This window comes from Hemiscyllium ocellatum, chromosome 20, assembly GCF_020745735.1.
Source record: "Hemiscyllium ocellatum isolate sHemOce1 chromosome 20, sHemOce1.pat.X.cur, whole genome shotgun sequence".
Classification (NCBI taxonomy): Eukaryota; Metazoa; Chordata; class Chondrichthyes; order Orectolobiformes; family Hemiscylliidae; genus Hemiscyllium; species Hemiscyllium ocellatum.
In genome coordinates, this window is record NC_083420.1 from 4,203,163 (window position 1) to 4,220,631 (window position 17,469).

The 17,469-nt window shown below is 45.1% G+C and overlaps 1 protein-coding gene across 3 annotated transcripts in view; it reads left to right on the top strand.

Annotated features, from left to right (window-relative positions):
- The first annotated feature begins 340 nt into the window (after positions 1 to 340).
- Positions 341 to 17,469, top strand: part of LOC132825314 (myosin-11-like) — a 189,621-nt gene continuing 172,492 nt past the window's right edge. The window contains exons 1-2 of one of the 3 annotated variants that reach the window (XM_060840427.1): positions 341 to 426; positions 10,712 to 11,076. In XM_060840427.1, coding sequence (XP_060696410.1) covers positions 10,729 to 11,076 — 348 coding nt within the window. In that variant the 5' untranslated portion in view covers positions 341 to 426; positions 10,712 to 10,728. Of the gene's footprint in view, positions 504 to 10,711; positions 11,077 to 17,469 lie in introns of all 3 variants that reach the window. The other 2 variants (XM_060840428.1, XM_060840426.1) reach the window with 2 other exon arrangements.

The following is a 17,469-nucleotide window of genomic DNA, read 5'->3' on the forward strand; positions in this document are numbered from 1 at the left end:
AGTACTGAGCCTGGTACAGGTCTCTGTCACCCCTGACCCCCAGCCCCCAGTACTGAGCCTGGTACAGGTCTCTGTCACCCCTGACCCCCAGCCCCCAGTACTGAGCCTGGTACAGGTCCCTGTCACCCCAGCCCCCAGCCCCCAGTACTGAGCCTGGTACAGGTCCCTGTCACCCCTGACCCCCAGCCCCCAGTCCCCAGTCCTGAGGCTGGGAAAGCTCTGCTCTCTGAGCTGCTGAGGGAAAGTCAGTGAGAAGTCCCACCCCAGCTTCCCTCCACCCCTCTCCCACACACTGGGAGGAGCCGCCCCGTGGTATTAAATCCTCAGAGCCAGGGGCACCGCTTACTCGGGCACTTCCCACTGTGTGCGTGTTTCTCTTACTGGATATTCACTTGTGGACCCTTATCAGCAAACAGCCAGTCTCCAGTGAGTATTCGGGACAGAAGTGAGGGGGTTATTGCGGTTAGAGAATCAATTCAAGCAAGGATTAAGAAAACTGCGAGGTTTGTGTTTTAACGTCCTCACAAAAACTAATAATCGGTGCTGGAGGGGTCTGTATTGTAACTGTGACAGTGACCAGTCATTGTAACAGCAGGGAGAATGGGATCAGGCAGGAAGATTGTGTTCTGTTATTGATCCAGACCTGGTCACTCTAGTTAGTGATAACAGCAATGACCAGGAATGTATGCAATGATGTAGCTGTGAGTGTTGGTCAGACTTCTCTCTCCAGTCACATTCACGGTCAGGACCAGGTACAGAGCAGCTGGAGGGGGGGGTGGTTACAGTGGTCACTCCTGGTGTCACTGTCAGGGAGATCACAGTGTTCAGACCCTCCTTAATGTCCACCCTCAGAGTAACCCTCAGGCTGGGTCAGAGAGCCTGTGGACACAGGCTGGGGCTTAGCTATGGCACTGCCATCCGAGGGGACTCCGTACCTGACCCCTGTCCATCAGCGCAGCTAACGGCCGGAGCTGGGTGCTGGGCTGGCTACTCTAGTTTACAATCCCACCCCCAGCCCAGGGTGGGGGGAATGAGCTGGAACGGCCTGGGTGAGTGGAGAGAAGGGGGAAACAGGACCTTTAGGGTGGGGCTAGTACAGAAACGGCGGGCCGAGCGGTGTCCTTCTGCGCTGGAGCGGGCTCGGGTTCGGTGGGGGCTTGTTCCCCCCCGGAAGGTGGAACCGTGTGTGTGGATCAGTCCGGATGAACCCCCACCCAGTGATTGGTCAGTTGGACTAACACCCCCTTCCTCTCCCCCATTGCCCTGGTCAGTTACTGGACTCGGTGTATTGTCTGTCTGAATGAAAACTGCCCTCTACTGGAGCCTGGCCATGACCTGGAAGGCTGGAGGGGTTAGTGGGCACTGGGTACCAGGGGATCCGCTCCAGCAACAATAACACTGAAGTGGAGTAGCGCCTGGAGCCTCCCTCCTTATTTGCTGAGCCATGCTGTGGAGGTGCCGGTGTTGTACTGGAGTGGACGCGGTCAGAAGTCACACGACACCAGATTATAACCCAACAGGTTTGTTTGAAACCCCCAGCTCCCGGAGCAGAGCTGTGACCCTGGGACTGCTGACCTTATTTGCTGAGGACTGCAGTATGGGCTCGTCCCGGTTTGACGTGAACAGCGAGGCACAGGCTGGCCCTGGGATTCCCTAAAAAGGCGCTTTGCTTTTTTACTGCTCCTTATCATTACGTTTCTGAGGAACCAGCAAAGATGACCATCTATGGTCGGGTTTTCCATTGCATCAAGCTCCCAGGCAGTTACACAGTTCAACATCACTTACCTGTGGCGTTTCATCCTCCCCTTCATCATGAGTTGCTTAGATTAGACTCCCTACGGCCCAACAAGTCCACACCGGCCCTCCGAAGAATAACCCACCCAGACCCACTCCCCTATTTACCCCTAGCACTATGGGCAGGAAACCCACACAGACACGGGGAGAATGTGCAAACTCCACACAGACAGTCGCCCGAGGGTGGGATTGATCCCGGGTCCCTGGCGCTGTGAGGCAGCAGTGCTAACCATCTTACTGCAGTCCCATTCTCACCTTCCCCCACCCCATAACCCCTTTATAACACCCACCAAAAAAACCCTTTATCACACACATCCAAAAAATAACCCCTTTATAGCAACCCAAAAAAAACACTTTATAACACTCTCCCCCCAAAAAAACTTCAGAACATCATCCAAAAAAACTCCTATATAACACAAAAATAATCCCTTTTCATACACCTCAAAACCCTTTATAAGCCCCAAAATAACCTCTTTATAACAAACCACCTCCAAAAACCCTTTATAAGACCCCTCTAAAATGACCCCTTTATAATGCACCCCCAAAAAATCAACCTCACAAAAGTGCCTATTGCGAATACTTCCATTCACCAATTTTAGTACTCCCTCCCTCCCTGCCTCCAGCCCCACCTTGCATTTTCTTATTTGAACAGAGTTTTTGAAAAGTTGTCAGAAACATAACAGCAAAATATCTTCAGAGAGGATTACTGTCAGAGCAATGTTGCAGTGGAAATTATTGACCCATTTTCCAGGGGCCACCCTAATCCCTTCAAGCCCTAGCCCTGCTGATTGATGGAGAACGTTGCGCAGAAAGCAACAAGTTGTTTTCTCTTTTAAAAGCCGTTAATTTCGCTCACCCCCAAAAAGCAAGCCCCTGCTGTTTGGGTGCCAAGTCACTTCCCCACACCCTTTTCTAACAGAACACCTGATGAGATGAGCTCTCGCGCTGCTTTCATGTTCACTTCAACGTTTCCAATCTTGTTCCTTTCTACACCCTCACCCACCCAACCTCCTCTCTGTCCCTACACTGACCCAGGCTGATGCCTCAATGTAACCAAGTCAAACAGGGAATGGAGGAATAAAACACTCTCCCCCTCAGGGAGTTGTGCCTGCCAAGTTTGAGATGACACTAACTGCAGTGTAATCCCACCACATTCTGTTCCGCTGTTCAGGAGTTCATTGACCCACCTGAAAACTCTGCCGGTAGTAACCAGGTTCCCTCAGAACAACAAGGCTGAGGGGGTACCTGGTTGAGATGGACAATGTTCTGAGAGGCAGAGACAGGGTAAATCAGAAGAAACGTTTCCTTAGAGCGCAGGAGCAATGACCAGGGTATAAGGTAAGGAGCAGGAAGTTTACAGGAAAGACATTCCCAATCAGAGGATTGTGGAAATCTGGAGCGCATCGAATCCACTAGAGTGCAGAAGCAGGCCATTCAGCCTATTGAGTCCACACCAACCCTCTGATGGGTATCCCACCCAAACCCTCTCCCTATAACCTTGTATGTCCCCTGGCTAACCCAACCTAGCCTGCAGCTTTGGATTGTTGGAGGAAACTGGAACACCCAGAGGGAACCCATACAGATACAGGGCGAATGTGCAAACTCCAAACAGAGGCTGGAATCAAAACCAGGTCCCTGGTGCTGCGAGGCAGCAGTGCTAACCACTGAGCCACCAGAAACTCACTGCTGAGAAAAGCAGATCTCTTGAAATATTTAAGAACTATTTTAGCTGAGTATTGAACCATCACAGGTACAATGTTATGGAGAAAATGCTGGAGAATGGGATTAGAATTGATGGCTGCTTGATGATTGGCACAACAGATACAATGGGAAAAAGTGAGGACTGCAGATGCTGGAGATCAGAGCTGAAAATGTGTTGCTGGAAAAGCGCAGCAGGTCAGGCAGCATCCAAGACCTGCTGAGCTTTTCCAGCAACACATTTTCAACAGTGGATACAATGGACCGAAAGGCCTCTTTCTCTGCTGTGAAGGTTTTGTGACTGGACATACCTCTGGGGCAAGTGGGACTTCAGCCATAACCTTCAAGCTTAGAGGTAGGGACACTACACTGTGTTACAAGAGCCCTTCCCAGGTCAAATCATGAACATTTTTGTTGGAAAATGGGTTATCCCCATCCACCATCCTCCCCCCACGAAGCACAGAGAGCAGAGGAGAAGGCCGTGGGAGGCAGCTTCCATGGCTGTCCTTGCTGTGACTGGCTGGGACTCCCTCTCTAACTGACACCCGTGACTACAGGGCCTCACTAAACCCAACTGAAACACGATAATCCCACTTTGTAACAAAAAGGCAGGGCACACACTGCTGCAGGAAAAATCCAGCATCCTGTCTACGTTTGCAGCATTTAACAAAGGAACACGAGGAAACACATACACTAACAAACCTCTTGTCTCTACAATATTTATATATATTCATGGGATGTGGGTACTGCTGGCTAGGTCAGCATTTCTTGTCCATTTTAATTACGGTTTGAATTAATTAGATTAGATAACTTACAGTGTGGAAACAGGCCCTTCAGCCCAATAAGTCCACACCGACCCACAACCCACCCATACCCCTCCATTTACCCCTTACCTAACACTACGGGCAATTTAGCATGGCCAATCCACCTAACCTGCACATCTTTGGACTGTGGGAGGAAACTGGAGCACCTGGAGGAAACCCACACAGACACGGGGAGAATGTGCAAACTCCACACAGTCAGTTGCCTGATGCGGGAACTGAACCCGGGTCTCTGGCGCTGTGAGGCATCAGTGCTAACCACTGTGCCACCGTGCCGCCCACAATTGAGTATCTTGCCATAGCCATTTCCGAAAAAGTTAAGAATCACACTTAAACCAGATCATAGACTTGTCGAGTCATAGAGATTCAGGTTGTAAGTTTGCTCGCTGAGCTGGTAGATTTGTTCTGAGATGTTTCATCTCCATGCTAGGCAACATCATCAGTGAGCCTTCGGTGAAACGGGGGTGTTCTGTCCCGTTTGCTATTTATGTTCTTCTCTGTTCTGGGGGGTGATATAATTTCCGGTTCTTTTTCTCAGAGGTTGGTAAATGGGGTCCAAATTGAAAGTGTTTATTGGTGGGTTTCTGGTTTGAATGTCAGGTCATTAGGAATTCCTGTGCGTGTCTCTGTTTAGCCTGTCCCAGGATGGATGTGTTGTCTGAGTCGAAGTGGTGCCCTCCTTCATCCATGTGTAAGGATACTAGTGAGAGAGGGTCATGTCTTTTGGTGGCTAGTTGGTGTTTATGTATCCTGGTGGCTAGTTTCCTGACTGTCCGTCTGATGTAGTGTTTGTTACAGTCCTTGCAGGATATTTTGTAAATGATGTTCGTTTTGCTGGTTGTTGGTACAGGGTCCTTTGGTCACATCAGTAGCTAATTCAGTGTGTTAGTGGGTTTGTGGGCTACCATGATACCAAGGGGTTGGAGTGGTCTGGTAGTCATCTCTGAGATGTCTCTGATTTATGGTAGTGTGGCTAGAGTCTCTGGGCATGTGATTTTTGAAGATGACAACCAGACTACTCCGACCCCTTGGTATCATGGGAGCCCACAAACCTACCAACACACTGAAACAGCTACTGATGAACCTAAAGGACCTGTCCTAACAACCAGCAGAACGAATGTCATTTAGGGGGAGGCGATGGTCTCATGATATTATCACTGGATTGTTAATCCAGAGACCCAGGTATTGTCAGAGGATTAGATAGGGTAGACAGTGGAAGTCTTTTTCCCAGGATGATAACGTCAGCTTGTACGAGGGGGCATAACTACAAATTGAGGGATGATAGATTTAAGACAGATGTCAGAGGCAGGATCTTTACACAGAGAGTGGTAAGGGTGTGGAATGCCCTACCTGCTAATGTAGTCAACTCACCCACATTAGGAAAATTTAAACAATCCTTAGATAAGCACATGGATGATTTTGGGATAGTGTAGGGGGACAAGCTGAGAATAGTTCACAGGTCGGTGCAACATCGAGGGCCAAAGGGCTTGTTCTGCGCTGTATTGTTCTATGTTCTATATTCTGGGGACCTGGGTTCGAACCCCACCACAGCAGTTGGTGGAATTTGAATTCAATAAAAATCTGGAATTAAGAATCTAATGATGACCATGAATCCATTGTCGATTGTTGGAAAAATCCATCTGGGTCACTAATATCCTTCAGGGAAGGAAACTGCCATCCTTACCTGGGCTGGCCTACATGTGACAGCAATGGGGTTGACTCATAACTGTCCACTGGGGCAATTAGGGATGGGCAATAAATGCTGGCCCAGCCAGAGATGCCCTCATCCTGTGAATGAATAAACAAAATAATTTACAATAAAGCCTGCAAGGACTGCAACAAACACGACATCAGACGGACAGACAGGAAACTAGCCACCAGGATACATGAACACCAACTAGCCACCAAAAGACGTGACCAGCTATTGCTAGTATCCTTACACACAGACAAAGAAGGACACCACTTCAACTGGGACAACACATCCATCCTAGGACAGGCTGAACAGACATGCGCAGGAATTCCTGGAGGCCTGGCATTCAAACCGGAACTCCATCAATAAACAAATTCGATTTGGACCCCATTTACCAACCTCTGAGAAAAAGAACCAGAAATTATATCACCCACCATAACAGACCAAGACATATAAATAGCAATTTCTCTCCACAGATACTGCCAGACCTGCTGAGATTTTGTTTTTGATTCTGATTTCCTGCATCCGTGGTTCTTTCGATTTTCTCTAGATAACCAACCCAGTGACACGCTCACTGTGTGCTGCTGTGAGGTTGTATTGACCCAGAATGATCTTGAGCAAATAGCCTGCAAATTTTGTTTCAGACACCAGAACATCTTTTTATCTCTTGATTAATTCCTGTTCATGGCCATTGCTGGTAAAAGCAGACTGTGTTTCTCATCCTGAATTGTCCTCGAGAAGATAGTGGGCTGTCATCTCTGACCAGCACAAAACAAAGGAATTCCTAAATATCTTGTCCATTTTTTGGTAAAACCGAGTGGGTTTTTTTCTGCCTCTCTATAAGGCAGCTAATGGTCAACCACGTCACTGTTTGCCTGGACTTACACATAATCCAAACTGAATAGCAATGTCCGGTCTCCTGACTTAAAGGACATTAGATGGGTTCTTTCTCTGACAGTTTCCTGACACAGTTTTATATCCTAGATTTAATTAATAGGGTGAATTTGAAATCCTCATTACTCTTCCCTGGGTCTTCCCACTTGTAATTTTCATCAGGGATTAGCTGATGGCCAACTTTACAACTGTAATCCATGTCAGTCTAATCAACTAACTGGAGTGATCAAAACTGATTTTGGTTGTTTTGCTGATCTAGGATATTCTAGGAACACAGGAACAGGAGTAGGCCATTCCATCCTCTAAACCTGCCTTGCTATTCCATGCGATCATTGCCAATCGAACATTTCAGTGCCTTTTACCCACTCCATCCCCATAACCCATTGTCCGCAAAGAACATATACATCTGTCTGAAACACGGCAAGGCCAGATGAGTCATAATGTCTGTTTGTAGTTAACCCCAGCAGGACATGAGCCAATATACAATGCCAGAATGAGAAACATTTTTCTAATCCAGGGTATTTTGCGGAGTACTTCCCCTTCCTTCACATACTGCTGACAAATGAGAATTAACTTGAATCCGGAGCGTTTGTCGGACATGTAAAACATTAAATATAAGCTGTCCAAGTAATGGTTAAACAAAGATGCCATTTCCAATTGCCGTCATATAATGGAATCGCTTTCCTTGCAAGTGATCATAAGAAATCTGAAAGCAGATTTATCTTGTTCTAAAATTCCCTTGTTGGCCCCTTCATGGATTAGTTCATCAAAATATTGAGGTGAAGATGAAGAGGTCAGGTCACATTTTGGAGCTGGAATCTTATTTAAACAGCTAAGCAACAGTATCTTGGCAGAGTGTCTTCAATACCGTATGGGATATTGTCTGTGCAAAAGCATACATTTTAAACTGTGTACTTTTAATGGAATGAGTATATTTATGTTCTATTGTATACAATGACATATGATTAACATTAGCTAAGTATCAAATAAATGTACAAAACACAATTACTTTGGAAAGTATGCAAAGCATTGTTGTCAAACATTTTGACTGTGATTCCATCTGTTTAGATCCCCCTCCGCATAAAAAAAATTATAGCTGCCAACTGTAAGATTCAGCCCCGCAATTCACCATGTGTTAGTGCACAATAACATCCCATTTTATTTACCAAATTAGGTGAAAACACTGGGATCCTTTCTCTCCAAAAATTGTTTTATTCATAACATTTGTAAAAGTACAGTACAATACATTTCAAACAGAAAATTGCAGAAGGTCTTTAAAAACCAACTTGTCTCAATGAAGCATGTTCTACTTTTAGATGCTTCAATGCAGTTGCAAAAGTTTAAATGTTTACAACATACATTCCACATCCAAACATTTCAACTAGTGTATCACAGAGATAAAAGTCGAGAGTGTGATGCTGGAAAAGCACAGCAGGCCAGGCAGCATCCAAGGAGCAGGAGAATCGACATTTTGGGCATAAGCCCTTCATCAGGAATGAGGCTTTTGGACAGGGGATGAGCTGAGAGATAAATGGGAGGGGGCTGGGGCTGGGGGATAAGGTAGCTGGGAAGTGATAGGCAGATGAAAGTGAAGATGAAAGGTGATAGATCGAGGGGGGTTGACAGAGCAGATAGATAGGAAAGATAACGGACTGGTCAAGAGGGCAGTGCCGAATTGGAGGCTTGTGATAAGGTTGGGGGAAGGGGAAATGAAGAAACTGGTGAAATCCACATTCATCCCGTGTGGTTGCAGGGTCCCAAGGTGGAAGATGGAACGTTCTTCCTCCAGGTGTTCAGGTGGTTAGGGTGTGGCAGTGGAGGAGGCCCTGGACCTGCATGTCCTTGATGGAGTGGGAGGGGGAGTTAAAGTGTTCCGCCACAGGGTGGTGGGATTGGTTGGTGCAGATGTCCCAGAGATGTTCTCCACAAGTTCTCATCCTGTCTCCCCGATGTACAGAAGATACGTCGGGTGGAACGGACACAGTAGATGACATTAGTGGAGGTACAGGTAAATTTTTTTTACCAGTCTGCAACTTTTGGTCAAGGACAGCATTTCTCACTGGGAGACCAGCAAGCCAGATGGGTTCTTTCACTGGGTTGACATTTCTCCAGGTGCAGTTAAGTTTGTCTTGGTATGTGATCAGCCATTAGATCGCTGAGTCCCAGATTACACAGCAGCTCAGATGATGCTCAACAAAATGCATTGCCTCTCTCCCCGGACCTTCTTTACAAAGGCTTATTCCATAAGGCAGTAGATACGAGTCTCTTCCCCAGCTCAATTCACCTAACATGCACATCTTTGGACTGTTGGAGGAAAACCACACACATATGGGAGAACTTGCAAACTCCACATAGACAGTCCCCTGAGGCTGGAATCGAACCCGGGTCCCTGGTGCTGTGAGGCAGCAGTGCTAACCACTGAACCCGGCATGCTGCCCCTAAGACTGAAGTGGACAATGTGGGCAGGTTGCCCATTGCAACGAAATGCACCAAATTAACTTCCCGCCGTCACCACTTGCATACTGTTTGATATGGATTGAACTCATTGCCACAGAAGGCTGTGGAGGCCAGGTCATTGAGCATATTTAAGACTGAGATAGATCGGTGCTTGATTGCCAAGGAGATCAATGTTTATGGGGAGAAAGCTTGAGAATGGGGTTGAGAAATTAATCAGCCATGATTAAATGGCTGATCTGATTTGATGGGCTGAATGGCCTAACTTCTGCTCCGCTGCCATATGGTGTGATGGTATTATTCGCACTGTAATACCCACCCCAATTTAATACCACCGAAACAAATGGTGAGTGAATTCCTTTGCCAAGTTAAGGCTCAGTTAGTGAAATGATTGTTCCATTATTTTTATGTTAGATCATAAGACATGGTAGCAGAAGAAGCCATTCAGTCCATTGAGTCTGCTGTACCATTTTGTGAGATCACAGCTGATCTGATAATCCTCAACTCTACTTTCCTGCCTTTTTCCTATAACCCTTGGTTCCCTTCCTGATTAAAAATCTGACTGTCTCAGCCTTGCATGTACTGAATGACCCAGCCTCGACAGTTCACTGCAGTAAAGAATTCCACGGATTCACTCCCCTCGGAGAGGAGGAATTTCTCTTCATTCTCCCACAAGGGGAAGTAACCATTCTGTATCTACTCTGTCAAGTTTCCTGAAAATCTGGTATGTTTCAACAATGCCTCCTCTCGTTCTTTTCAATTCCAATAAGTACAGGCCCAACCTGCTCAAACTCTCTTCATAAGAAATCCCTCCATATCCAGAAACAACCTTGAGAACCGTCTCTGGGCAGCCTCCAATGTCAGTCTATCCTTCCTTAGATAAAGGGACCAAAATTATTCACAATATTCCAGCTATGGTCTGACTGGTGCCTTATACAGTTTGAGTAAAACTTCCCTATTTTTACATTCCATTCCCTTTTAAATCAAGGCCAACATTTCATTTGCCTCTCCTGTGCTGTACATCTCTATGACTCTATCTATCGTCCACTGAACTTGAATGCTAGCTTTTGTGACTTGCTTTGGCTTAGGTCATTTGTGTCTTGGTGAAGGGTTCACTTCCTCAACAGGCAGTGGAAGCAGAATCTTTCAACACTTTTAAGGCAGACTTAGATAAGTAAGTGAAGGCAGATTAAAAGGCAATGTGGCGTAATCTAATCAGCTGTGATACTATTGAATGTTGGAGCAGGCTCAAGGTACAAAGTGGGCCTACACCTCTCCCTCACCCCTGCGCTTGTACGTACATCGCGATTTTAAGTTTTAGAAAAATGCAAAAATAACTTTTTACATTTCTTTCCTTTAGGTCATTACTAAGTCATAATGGCACAGAAATCTGGCAGCCAGGGCGGAGATGCTGATGCATTTCTGTTTGTGGACAAAACCCTCCACAATCCACTGGCCCAAGCTGACTGGTCAGCGAAGAAATTGGTTTGGGTTCCTTCGGAGAGGACTGGCTTTGAAGCTGCAAGCATTAAGGATGAAAAGGGGGACGAAGTTATTGTTGAGTTGGTGGAAAATGGAAAGAAAATTACAGTCAACAAAGACGACATCCAGAAGATGAATCCTCCAAAGTTTTCCAAAGTAGAGGATATGGCAGAATTGACATGTCTGAACGAAGCCTCAGTGCTGCATAATCTGAGGGAGCGGTACTACTCAGGACTCATCTATGTGAGTAAACCCCCAATTTGTGTTGAATGTTTTAAGGCAGTTTTAGCAAAACCCCTCCATTCGCCTTGATCAATATTAGTACATTAAAAATGACAAGAGAGTACAAGCAGCATAATTTCCTGTATCTAAAGTTGTAACAAGGTTCGGAAGCTGCAGTGTGCAAGAAGTAAAAGATCTAAATCAGTTGAATGTCCAGCCTACAGACAATGGGGTCAGTGATGTCTCTTTGTTTGGCAGTAACAGACAATAACATTCAGACCAGGAATGCTCCTGAATATACTGCCCTCTTGCCAATTTAGTTGAATTTCAGGAAACCATTTCATTATAATATACAAGTCAGGCTCATTTAACATCATGTGGAGGTACTGGTGTTGGCCTGGGGTGGACAAAGTCAGAAGTCACATGACACCAGGTTATAGTCCAACAGGTTTATTTGAAATCGCAAGCTTTTGGAGCGCTGATCCTTCACCGGTTCAGCTTTTAGAGCGCTATCGATGTTGTTTGAAATACAAAGGATCTCACCACAGTGACTAGGTACCAGTGACAAACTGAGCTCCAATCAATGGCACCAGCATTGAGAGATATCATGATCAATTCTTAAAGGGATGCCTGTGAGTTATTTACAAAACTCTGAATCTTCTCTGCCCATCAAAGCCTTCCTTCACTGTAACTAAATTAACGAAGAATTTACAGTGTTAGAATTGTGACTACAAATGGAGGAAGTCACTGTATTAATATAGTGTTAATATAGTTAATTATAGAATTTGAATCTTTACCAAGACCAAAGTCATTGGTAGTGGTGATGCAGGGCCATACTAAGGGCTTGGCACTTGGTAGCTGTGAAGCTCAAAACCAGGAAAATTGTTTACTGTAAACCAGATTCCTTAAAATTATTGTGTTCCATCGAGGTTTCTGCTTTTCACAGAAGATTTAACAACAAAACAATACAAGCTCATTTCCAGACCCACTTAAAAGACAGTCACCCAGAGAAGCTCTGTTTAAAATTATCGAGGAGGAAGTGAGGACTGCAGATGCTGGAGATCAGAGCTGAAAATGTGTTGCTGGAAAAGTGCAGCAGGTCAGGCAGCATCCAAGGAGCAGGAAAATCGACGTTTCGGGCATGAGCCCTTCTTCAGGATTCCTGAAGAAGGGCTCATGCCTGAAACGTCGATTCTCCTGCTCTTTGGATGCTGCCTGATCTGCTGCGCTTTTCTAGCAACACGTTTTCAGCTCTGTTTAAAATTAGCCTTCATAAGTAAGCATCTTACAGAATCTTTGACACATACATAGCTTTGCATTCACTTCAAGATAGAATTCCTCTTGGGCTGAGATGAGATAAAAACTAGAAATTTATACTGGGATTGTGAGTATAATCTTTGTTTAATATTTGTTTGCATATCCTGAACTTAGGTGGTTTATAACTTCACGTTAAGGGTGGCACGGTGGCTCAGTGGTTGGCATTGCTGCCTCACAGCGCCAGGGACCCGGGTTTGATCCTTTGGGTGACTCTTTGTGTGGAGTTTGCACATTCTCCCCGTATCTGCGTAGGTTTCCTCTGGATGCTCAGGTTTCCTCCCGCAGTCCAAAGATGTGAAAGTTAGATGGATTGGCCGTGCTAAATTGCCCAAATTGCACATGTGTGAATTGACCTTTTTAATTATTCCATACTCAACCATATTGTGATCACTACTATAACTTAATCCAGGATTGATCCTGAAAACAAAATATTAATTAATCACCATAACAGTAGTGAACATTAATGCCTCAAAGACTCATGAAGCAAAATAATTGTATAATGTTAAGGTAAACAACTCTATGTGTTGAGATAGGTTTGATTATATGAGAGCATAGAAGACCAAAAGAACATAAATCATAGGAGTGGAAGTAAGGCCATTCAGCCCATCGAGTCCACTCCACCATTCAATCATGGCTGATGGAATGGAGTTGAAATGCCCATCAGCCATGATTAAATAGCAGAGTGGACTTGATGGGCTGAATGGCCTTACTTCCACTCCTATGTCTTATGGTGTTATATGAGTTGCCTGTTCTAGAATATACTAACACAGGTTTGTTTTATCTGAGATATATTTGCTAGGTCTTGGGGTGAGGGAATCTTATTCAAGGACCAAGCTGTAGCTAGTAAAGCTGTCCGTGTCCCTGCAATGATTTAAAAACACACCCATTTTGAGGATGTAACTCTGAAGATGGATGAGGGAGATCCAGTAGATGTAGTGTACTTGGACTTTCAGAAAGCTTTTGATAAAGTCCCACATAGGAGGTTAGTGAGCAAAATTAGGGCGCATGGTATTGGGGGGCAAAGTACTAACTTGGATTGAAAGTTGGTTGGCTGACAGGAAACAAACAGTAGTGATAAACGGCTCCATTTTGGAATGGCAGGCAGTGACCAGTGGGTACCGCAGGGATCAGTGCTGGGACCGCAACTTTTTACAATATATATTAATGATATAGAAGATGGCATTAGTAATAACATTAGCAAATTTGCTGATGATACTAAGCTGGGTGGAAGGGTGAAATGTGAGGAGGATGTTAGGAAATTACAGGGTGACCTGGACAGGTTAAGTGAGTGGTCAGATGCATGGCAGATGCAGTTTAATGTGGATAAATGTATGGCAAGAACAGGAAGGCAGATTACTACGTAAATGGAATCAATTTAGGTAAAGGGGCAATACAAAGAGATCTAGGTGTTCTTGTACACCAGTCAATGAAGGTAAGCATGCAGGTACAGCAGGTAGTGAAGAAGACTAATAGCATGCTGGCCTTCATAACAAGAGGAATTGAGTATAGAAGCAAAGAGGTTCTTCTGCAGCTGTACAGGGCCCTGGTGAGACTGCACCTGGAGTATTGTGTGCAGTTCTGGTCTCCAAATTTGAGGAAAGACATTCTGGCTATCGAGGGAGTACAGCGTAGGTTCACGAGATCAATTCCTGGAATGGTGGGGTAAAAACAATGACTGCAGATGCTGGAAACCAGATTCTGGATTAGTGGTGCTGGAAGAGCACAGCAGTTCAGGCAGCATCCAAGAAGCAGTGAAATCGATGTTTCAGGCAAAAGTCCTTCATCAGGAAGGGCTGATGAAGGGCTTTTGTCCGAAACATCGATTTTACTGCTCCTCGGATGCTGCCTGAACTGCTGTGCTCTTCCAGCACCACTAATCCAGATCCTGGAATGACGGGACTACCTTACGCTGAAAGACTGGAGCGACTGGGCTTGTACACGCTTGAGTTTAGAAAACTGAGGGGGGATATGATTGAGACGTATAAGATTATTAAAGGATTGGACACTCTGGAGGCAGGAAACATGTTTCCGCTGATGGGTGAGTGCTGAACCAGAGGACACAGCTTAAAAATATGGGGTAGACCATTTAGGACAGAGATGAGGAGAAACTTCTTCACCCAGAGAGTGGTGGCTGTGTGGAATGCTCTGCCCCAGAGGGCAGTGGAGGCCCAGTCTCTGGATTCATTGAAGAAAGAGTTGGATAGAGCTCTCAAGGATAATGGAATCAAGGCTTATGGAGATAAGGCAGGAAGAGGATACTGATTAAGGATGATCAGCCATGATCATATTGAATGGTAGTGCAGGCTCAAAGGGCAGAATGGCCTACTCCTGCACCTATTGTCTATTGTCATTGACAATCAGTCTGACTGAATAAGTTTACTCTGCCAGGGGATAATGATAGGAGAACCTTGCAAGCACATTACTAGCCTCCAAGACTCACTTACTGAGATTGTATTCCCCACTTGACTTTCAGTTTTGAGGGATAGCATTTGGATTTCCTGCTATCCCTACTCCAATCAGCAAGCTCCTTCTGTTCTTGTAACAGGCTAATTCTGTGCCAGCAATCCCAAACAGTATGATGTTTTGAACCTCCCTCAGAGCAGATGTCCACTGCTCCCTACAACACAATATTTCAGCAGGGAGTATCTGTCAACTATTGTAATGCTGGAGAAGTACTTCACACTTATCATAGAATCACAGAACCCCTACAGTATGGAAGCAAGCCATTTGGCCCATTGAGTCCACACCAACGCTTCAAAGTGCAGCCCACCTCGACCCACCCCCATCTCTGTTTCCCATGGCTAACCCACCTAATTGCTAATCAATCAACACTGTCTTCTCAGCCTGCATAAATATTATTCTTGAATTGTTAATCTTCTGAATAGTCCTGAGGATAGCACAATGAAAAGTGTGTGCATATAACCCAAGCTGGTACTTTGGTGTAATGCTGGATGAATGTGGCACTGTAAGACATACTGTCTTTTGGATGAAATGTTAAAGTGCAATCATATCTGTCATCAAATCCAGACATGCCTCTTTGACAACCAAACTATTTTGCCTCTCTTTGGGAAACTGAGGATTTTCAACATTGAGATTTTCATGTTTGCTGATAACTAAGGGCTTCTGTTAAGAATTAAAGTTCACACTGACCCTCTGAAGAGCAGCCCGCTCACCCCCATCCACATAACCCTGCATTTCCCAGACTAGCCCACCCAGCCTGCACATCCCTGGACATGATGGGACAATTTAGCATAGCCAATCCACCCAAACCTGCCCAAATTTCAACTGTGGGAGAAAAAAATAGAGCACTCAGAGGAAACCCACACAGACACAGGGAGAGCATGCAATCTCCACACAGACACAGGGAGAGCATGCAAACTCCACACAGACACAGGGAGAGCATGCAATCCCCACACAGACACAGGGAGAGCATGCAAACTCCACACAGACACAGGGAGAGCATGCAAACTCCACACAGACACAGGGAGAGCATGCAAACTCCACACAGTCATTTAATGGTGGAATCAAACCCAGGACCTTGGTGCTGTGAGCCAGCAGTGCTGATTACTGACCCACCAGGCTTGGATGGTCTTCCACACGAATGGTGAGGACTTTCTATGAGATACTCATGAAATTAATCTGATTTGTAAGCATTAAACTTTAGGCTGTTTTAAAGAAATAATGATCTGGAGTTTGCAATTTTACTGATAAGTTGTTAGTAATTGCCGTCAGTATGATTTAAAACTGTCAGCAGTTCTGGCTTCTGCACATGTACACTTAAAGTGATAAAGTCATAGAGATGTACAACATGGAAACAGACCCTTCAGTCCAACTCGTCCATGCTGACCAGGTATTGCAACCCAATCTAGTCCCACCTGCCAGCACCCGACCCATTTCCCACCAAACCCTTCCCATTCATATACCCATCCAGATGCCTTTTAAGTGTTGCAATTGTACCAGCCTCCACCACATCCTCTGGCAGCTCATTCCATACACATACCACCCTTTGCATGAAAAAGTTGCCCCTCAGGTCTCTTTTATATCTTTCCCCTCTCCCCTAAACCTATGCCCTCTAGTTCTAGACTCCCCTACCCCAGGGAAGAGACTTTGTCTATTTATCCTATCCATGCCCCTCATGGTTTTATAAACTTAATGTAACAGTCCAGAAACTACAGTCAGTGACACCCTGCTTTCTCAGACTGTAGGCTGAAATATTCTCTGCACATGTGATCAATAGACACTCAGTGATCATTTGGAGTAATTTAGCTGCAAATAAAAATGTTAAACCTTGAATGAACTGTAGCTGAATTTTTTAGCAGCAAGCTCATCATAATTACTGCTGGAACAACCTTCCTAGACCCAAAAATCTCGTGTTAAATTGCAAAGTATCATTCCCTCACAATAATATTTTAAAATTCCAAAAATTTCAGAATTGAAAAACAAATTATTATTAAGTATTGGGGAAAGTCTTGAAGCAAGAAAATGGGTGAAATGGAAAAGCAAACATTGAATGAAGTAAATGTCATTGAAACAAGTGTACACTCTCAGCAGGAGTTCTCGTAGTGCAATGGTTATAATTTTAAACTCATCACGTTATGTTAATGAGTGGGTTCAATGAGTAATATTGAAGGTGAATTGTGTTACAATGGTAAGGGAGTTTGGTTTGAATTATGAAAGACTCTTGTTCCTGGAGTATAAAGGTGGTAAAAACAATGACTGCAGATGCTGGAAACCAGATTCTGGATCAGTGGTGCTGGAAGAGCACAGCAGTTCATGCAGCATCCAACGAGCAGCAAAATCTACGTTTCGGGCAAAAGCCTGATGAAGGGCTTTTGCCCGAAACGTCGATTTCGCTGCTCGTTGGATGCTGCCTGAACTGCTGTGCTCTTCCTGGAGTATAGGCAACACTTGGTTTCCTTAATTGAGCAAAAATATACTTACCTTAGATGGGGGTGGGGGTGATTGAAGGAGGGGGGAATGCAAATTAATTCTCAGGTGACTGCTTTCTGGGACAAGATGCCAGTTCTATAAGGAGAGACTGAGTGGTAAATTAACTGGGGATGAGAGGAGACATCACTGTAACCTATAACATTTTTC